Source organism: Montipora capricornis, chromosome 4, assembly GCF_036669925.1.
Source record: "Montipora capricornis isolate CH-2021 chromosome 4, ASM3666992v2, whole genome shotgun sequence".
NCBI classification, from domain to species: Eukaryota; Metazoa; Cnidaria; class Anthozoa; order Scleractinia; family Acroporidae; genus Montipora; species Montipora capricornis.
The window spans coordinates 16,271,777-16,279,276 of record NC_090886.1 but is presented as its reverse complement, the minus strand read 5'-3'; the positions used below and the strand labels follow the sequence as shown (position 1 = coordinate 16,279,276).

At 41.3% G+C, this 7,500-nt stretch overlaps 1 protein-coding gene across 1 annotated transcript; it reads left to right on the top strand.

Annotated features, from left to right (window-relative positions):
* The first annotated feature begins 898 nt into the window (after positions 1-898).
* LOC138046164 (uncharacterized) lies at positions 899-1,933 on the top strand. The gene has a single exon (XM_068892839.1). The coding sequence runs from the start codon at positions 899-901 to the stop codon at positions 1,931-1,933; it is 1,035 nt and encodes a 344-aa protein (XP_068748940.1).
* Positions 1,934-7,500: the final 5,567 nt, after the last annotated feature.

Genomic DNA, 7,500 nt, shown 5'->3' with positions numbered 1-7,500 from the left:
CAATTCTACATTCGAGTTTCGCTTGCGACATTACTCTCGGAGCGCTGCTGCTCATTCATTATTCATCATTGCAAGTCTTACCATTTTAATTTATGTCTGTTTGATCATTTTATAGACCGAATGCATAAAGGGCGGCCAAAAAAAAAAATTCTTTTGTTTATGTGCTAATTAGACTCACTAGCCTCGTTTGCATGTACAAAATACAAAAGAAATGCTAACACTGCTAACAAATAGTAAGATTAATCGTTTAGTCAAATTAGTCAAATCTCGTACTCGTTGTCGCCCTACCTTACCATCTCCTTGCGCAACAAATTTCAATTTTGCAAAAAGTAAAAGCGACGTCTACTTTTTGCAACAAAAAAATCTATTGCACAAGAAGTTGGTAATACGAGCAACAAACCACCTCAACTTAAAACGCAACATTGTTGCGTGACAAGTTGCACGAAAAATGTTGCCCGTATTACTGGGCCTTTCCTTACTTAGCCTGCGGCGGCTGTATTTGCAGGCTTATACTTACTGTCCTGGAAAAACTTGACAGATCCAATGAAGGTTGATGGACTAGTTTTGAGACGTTTCCGGAAAATTCCACTTTTCTATGGAGAAAGGGTTACATCAAAAATATTCTTGCTCTTTGGCCATTTCAACTTAATCAAAGACATAAAAGGCAGTATCTTCACTGCGTTACGAAGTATGTACAGTGGTTTTCCTTTCGAAAGGTAAAATCACTCATGCACATAATAATAATAATAATAATAATAATAATAATAATAATAATTCAACCGCATTGTGCTATCTATCGCGGGATCAGGGCGGGCGAGGCCTGAGATCGGTGGAGGAGGAGTATAAGGCCATCAAGATCAAAGGCGCACTTAAACTGTTCAAGAACACTGATCCGACAATGGAGCTTGTTCGGAAGTTCGAAGAACGTTCAGGTGTGCTAGGCCATAGCTCACTCATCAAGGAGGCGACAAAGTTTAGTAGAGATCTTGGATTAGAGCTATCTCTCACATACCCTACCCCAATGTGCTGCACGGAGGAAGGTGAAGTATTGAAAGAGTCAAACATCAAGCAGAAGCTAAGAAGCGCACAGCAGAAGAAATTGAAAGATCAGGTATCAGGCCAAGCTTGGCAGGGAAAGTTGATAGCTTCTCGATGGGAAGAAGAACAAGAAGGCTCTGGTACAGGGGATGTCCGACAATTCCATAGCTTTAGTTGGCTGTGGCAATGGAGGACATGCCCGACATATGTTATCGCTGGCGTGTTTGAGCTGTACGAACAGTTACTTCCCACCCGAGTGTACCAGAGTAAGAAGACAAGAACGGGGTCAAACCAGATTATGTGCCGTTTATGCGGCAAGGCAGCTGAGACGGTGGCCCACGTATTAGCTGGTTGCTCTGCGCTTGCGCAGTCCAAATATCTGCAACGGCATAATGCGGTGTTGAAAGTAATTTTTTTTGAGATGTTGTACAGCCTAGACCTAATGGACAGTGTACCGCCATGGTATTCACTGAGCGAGCCTAAACCTGTCTATCAAAATGACCGAGCGCAAGCCTTCTGGGATGTCCCTGTTTATGCAGATCATGTGACGGTGAGAGCTAACAGAATTGACGCCCGAATAGTGGATAGCACAGCAAAATCTGTCATCTTGCTGGAGATGAGCTGCCCTTGGAAGAATAACAGGGAGATCAAGAGCTGCGAGAAGACGGAAAAGTATGCCCCATTGCGACTGGAATTGAAGAGGCAGTTTCCTGGATATCAAGTGAAACAGTTTAACATCGTAATGGACGTGTTAGGAGGATACAGTGAGGAACTGGTGAACACCATCCGAAGTCTTGTAGGAGTTAAAAGGGGCAAAGAAGTATTGTTGAAAATGCAGAAGGTCGTTTTGTCTGAAAGTCTGCACATTGCGAGATCTTTCAAAGTGTTAACATAAGCAGATACTAACTCCGGTCAGAGACAACAGAACAATTATTTAGGATCGTCTTAGATGCTTTAATATTATTGTTTTAATAGGTCTGAAGAGATTCATTTCACATTTCTACCTTTTTAAGAATCGAAGTTAACCTTTTAATTCGCTTATATAGAGATCGATATATGTAGATACGAACTTTTTAGATATATTCAGGTTATTTTTACAGCCTTTAGGTTACGCAATTGCGCCCTATTGAGCTAAGTGCTAAGCTAGCATACGAACGTTTATACTGCATAATAATATAACTTATCTTTTTATAAAATAATTAGGATAGTACCCGCACTCTCATTGGTCAATAGCTGTGTTTAGATGAGAGTATGGAACACGGCTGTGACATCACACGAATTTTGAATGGTTATGTGTTGTCAGACGCGTGTTTTGATTGGTTGGTGGGAAATATGAGCGTGTGTCAAGAAAATCTGTTTCAATCAAGAAGTAAAGGGTGCTTACCATTTAGCCAAAAAATCCGGAATTTCGGTTTGAGGTCAAATGGAAAGGCAATTTTCCGGAAAATCTTTTCGGAAATTGTGGACAACCTCCAGAGGTAGTCCTCTTGTTCCTTTCGGAACGGAATTCGCGAAATGCCCTTACCATTTGTGAGAATCTTCAGTTTCCAGGCCCTTTCTCACAAGATCGAGTAAATATGCGGGATGGAATCTCATCCGGTTGGTCATCGCTTACCTTAATGCAATGATCATTCCATCCGGATTATTTGGCTAAATGGTAAGCACCCAAAAAACCGGCTTTTTCGTTCATTTGTTGAATTATCTTTGAGACATCTTTTGTAAAAGCAATAGAGGACTTTTTTCCGTGTTTCCATAGCCTCATCTAAACATTCGGGGAAGCTGGGAGAATTCTCGACAGTTATGCAAACCCTGGACTGCGTCTCGAGATTCTGTAACTGTCTCGAATTCTCTCAACTCCCCCTCGTGTTTAGACGAGGCTATGGAAACACGGAAAACGTTCTCTATTGCTTAAATTTGGGGAGCGACTTCAGAATACCCGGCCACGATTGCGTGACATTAAATGCATGCTCCCGCAGTCCCGAAGTCGATGAAAGTTTGAGCTGGTAATCTATGGCTCCCGCAGTCCCGCACTCCCGCAGTGGAAAAAGCAGGAATATGAAATGGGGATAAAACTACTGCTCCCGCAGTCCCGCACTCCCGCAGTGGAAAAAGCAAGAATATGAAATGGGGGTAAAACTGTCGCTCCGGCAGTCCCGCACTCCCGCAGTGGAAAAAGGATGAATTTGAAATGCGGGTAAAACTACTGCTCCCGAAGTGGAAAAAGGATGAATATGAAGTGGGGGTAAAACTGCTGCTCCCTCAGTTACGCTTTCCCGCAGTTGAATAAAATTAATACAAGTCATTTATGGATTCCATAAGTGGTTTATTTGCTGAAAGCAAACACACATTTTCTACAGTTTTGAACTCCAAGTAAATAACAGCAACTTTTCAAATTCAATGTTGTGAAACGCATGCACAAATGGTAAATGCAATATTGAGAGGGTTAGAGGGTTCAACAAGGCTTCCGATATATGTTTGTGGGATCTCTTTCCGTGCTTGAAGCTTCTGAAGGATACAGCTCTGGCCCTTGAGATAGAAGAATCTCGTCACGGATGGTCTGTATTGTAGGCTGTTCAACTGTCTTATCGCAAGCGACGTTCGTTAATTCCTTTTAGGCTTAATCAGTAAACGAGTGCTATATTCTTCAGACGATCTCATAAAAAGTGTAGTTAACCAAACCGTAAATTGAAAGCTAAAACTAATTTTACAGAGTGCTTCGACCTAATCACTAAAACAAGCGCTTAGGCTTAATCAGTAAACGAGCTAGTTTGAAGCTAGTGCTATATTCTTCAGACCATCTCATAAAAAGTGTAGTTAAGCTAACCGCAAATTGACAGCTAAAATTTTAAAAGAGTGCTTCGACTTAATCACTGAAACAAGCGCTTAGGCTTAATCAGTAAACGAGTGCTATATACTTTAAGATTAAACGAGACTTACCTGTAAGTTGAAGTTTGATGTGAATTCTACCGATTCCTAGTCAGGAACAGAGGAGTCACGTGAGATTGCGCGAGCAAACCAGGTCAGTATTTAACAATAAATGACCACAGGAAAAAACAAGGGTGGGGACAAATAAAAAGGATAAATTTGTCCTGTATAAAATATAGATATATATATGGATATGTTGGGTGGGCACGTGACTCCTCTGTTCCTGACTAGGAATCGGTAGAATTCACATCAAACTTCAACTTAGAGGTAAGTCTCGTTTAATCTTACCTACCTACCTAGTCTACGTCACAAGGAATCACGTAAGATTTCAAAGCCCTGTGGTCATGAATTAAAGACAACAAAAGGTAGGGTTGGCAGACTGTATTTGCCTCTAACAAAACCGAGCCAAAGTTACATGGAGCATTGATTGGTTTCTAGTAAAACTTAGCAAAGGTTCCGCAGTTAGACCATCCTGCAGATTCCAGAATAACTTCTAGCGGCGTTCCTGCCCTGGAAGCAGCACTGGTGGATGCTGCCCTAGTGGTGTGGGCCCCAAATTTGGTGGTATCTATGCCCGCAGCTTTCAAGACATTTTTGATCCACCGTGAAATTGTGTCCTTACTAACAGGTTTAAATGGTTTCTAAAAACTCAACAGTAGCTGATTTCTGTTAGTGTCACCCCTATGAACACTAGTCTTAACAACATATGTTTTCAAATGAGGAATAACACATAAATTAGGCTCCTGGTCAAAAGCTTCCAGTTCAATAGGCTTCTGCTGTTTCCCTGGTCGGGAGTGCTTCTGGAGGCTGGTCAGATAAAAAATACATTTCTTTTCTGACATGTCCATATGTTTAACATCTAAGCAGTGAATGGTTTGTGTTCGCTGACCAGTTAACAGAGCTAGTAACAACTTTAAATGTAAGTTTCTTAAGTGAAATGTCCTCATCAGGAGGGTAGGAACGAAGATGAGTTAATACTGGACTGACATCCCAGATGGTTTCATAACGTGGTAATGAGGGCTTCTGTTCAAAAACACCCTTTAGAAATCGCTTTACTAATGGCTGTGTACCAAAGGTAGCAGAGTCACTAATGACAAGTATTGTTGAAATGGCTGATCTTGCTGTATTAACTCCACTATAGCCAACACCTGACTTAACTACGTCTGCAAGAAAGTTTATTGCTTGAGCTACAGTAGCTGAAACTGGACTGATCCCTTTTGAGCTGCAGTAATTTCCCCACTTCGAAAGATACGTTCGGTACTGCTTTTTTGTCCCGTTTCTCCAGGCACACAGGATGATATCTGAAGCTGCTTGTGAAAGGCCGCTTGCATGCAACTGTTCCCGGATAAGTGGCAGATGAGAAGGTCCAGTTTCTTGTGTAATGGATGTACTTTCTGTGGGTGGCTGGGTAACAAAAGTAGTCCGGAATTGTGCTCCAGAAGGACTGGGCAGCTTATCAGCATTCTCATAGCCATTGAGTACCACACCTGAGTTGGCCATCTGGGGATCACCACTATTCCCGTGGCTTTGTCTTGTTCCAGTTTTTGAAGAACCTTTGGAATCACACTGAAGGGGGGAAAATAATAACCATTTAGTTCATTCCACTGAGCTGAAAAAGCATCTACTAAGTATGCTCCAGGGTCAGGTCGGAAGGAAATATATCTTGGGAATTGTTTATTGAGTCTCGACGCAAACATGTCAACATCTGGGCGAGCTTGCAGCTTATCAAGGGCTTTATTTAAGAGAGTGGGGTTTGGCATCCACTCAGTATTGGTGTTTATTTCCCTTGACTGTCTATCAGCTGCTACATTACTTTTCCCTGGTATGTGTTCTGCAGATATCCAGATGTTTCTTGCCATGCACCAGCACCAGATATCTACAGCCACTTTGTTACATTGTACAGAGTGATTAGTGCCCATGTTATTTATCGCTGCCACTGCTGTTGTATTATCAATTTTCAGTCTGACATGTTTATTATTTAGTTTTGTCACAAAAGCTTGGAGTGAAAAGAAGGCAGCCATTAAATCTAGGTAGTTGATATGCTCTTCAGCTTCTTGGGGTGTCCAGTGGCCCCCACAAGTCAGATCTTTGAAAACACCTCCCCATCCAATTTTTGATGCATCAGTGCTAATTGTTAGTGATGGGGGGTCATGATTTATAACGTTGAATGAGTTTTCAATATTTTCGATCCACCATTGTAGTTCTGTTTTGGCATCTGTGGAGAGTGACATAAAGGCCTCATAGTTACCATTATTGTCTTTGATAGCATGAGATTTCTTTTGTTCTAGCTTTCTGTAATACAATGGCCCATACATAACAGCAGGGAAACTTGAGACCAGTAGTCCTATGACACTTGCAACCTCTCGTATAATGTATTTTGACCTCTCCTGCAGTGCTGTGCATGCATTCTTAATTTTTTGTTTTTTCTCCATGGTCAGTCTGACAGTCATTGTGATGGAATTTAGCATAACTCCCAGAAAATTAACTTCTTGGTATGGTATCAGACATGATTTTTCAGGGTGAGGACAAAATCCCAGGTCAACAAACCGTTTTAATGTTTCAAGCACAGTAGTTAGACATTCGGTATAAGTATCACCCTGAATGTAATTGTCATCAATGTAAGCTGCCAAGATGTGGCGTTGTAGCCTAAGACAAGAGTGTACTGGCTTTATGAGCTTTGTGAATTTCCTAGGGCAGAAACGTACATGTAACCCATTAGGGAAGCAAGTGAACTTTTAGAAGTTTCCTTTCCAGTGAAACTTGAGATATTTTTTATGTTTCTCTAACACAGGCACAGAATAGTAGGCATCTTTGAGGTCGATGGTGGCCATGAAACAATTTGGACGTATTAGTCTAATTACTGAACCAAGAGTATCCATTTTGAAACGGTGATAAACAATGCTCTTGTTTAGTGCTTTAAGGTTTAAAATCATACGGTGTGATCCATCTTTCTTTTCTCTCAGAAAAATGGGGGAAATAAAATCATCAGTTTCCCGGACAGTTCAGACAATCACACCTTTGTTTAAAAGCTTTTCGATCTCAGTGTAAATTATTTCAGACTCAGTATCTGAGAACTCTCGAATGGCCGGTGGCCCGTGTTGGACTGGCAGGTACCTAAAGTCAATAGATGTGCCGGTTATCATATCTAGAATTTCTCTATCAGATGTAAGAGTTCTCCATTTAGAAAGGAAACTGGTAAGGTTACCTGCTTTAAAGCATTTAACATTTTGCTCTAAGCCAGTAATAATAACTGATAATAGGGTTTCAAATTTACTTACATCGTGAATAACTGTTTGTAATGTTGTAGTTAGGCTCACTTGGTGTCCTCCCTCTTCTGGTTTAAGGCCCATGGTTTCTTTTTGAACGAGTTGTAGCTCCTGCGATGCCCTAAAAAAGGCTTGCTATTACGGGGCCTTTGATGTCCAGTTCCTGAGTAGCCTTGCTTGTAATCATGCCCTTGACTGACAGAGCTGGCAATTTTGGCATCATCTCCAAAGAGGAAATCCGTTACTGGGATTTGCTGATTGCAAAGGGCAC

What these genes read in the sequence shown, in the direction of transcription:
- LOC138046164 (XM_068892839.1), top strand. Translation starts at nt 899, where the DNA reads ATGGAGCTTGTTCGGAAGTTCGAAGAACGTTCAGGTGTGCTAGGCCAT.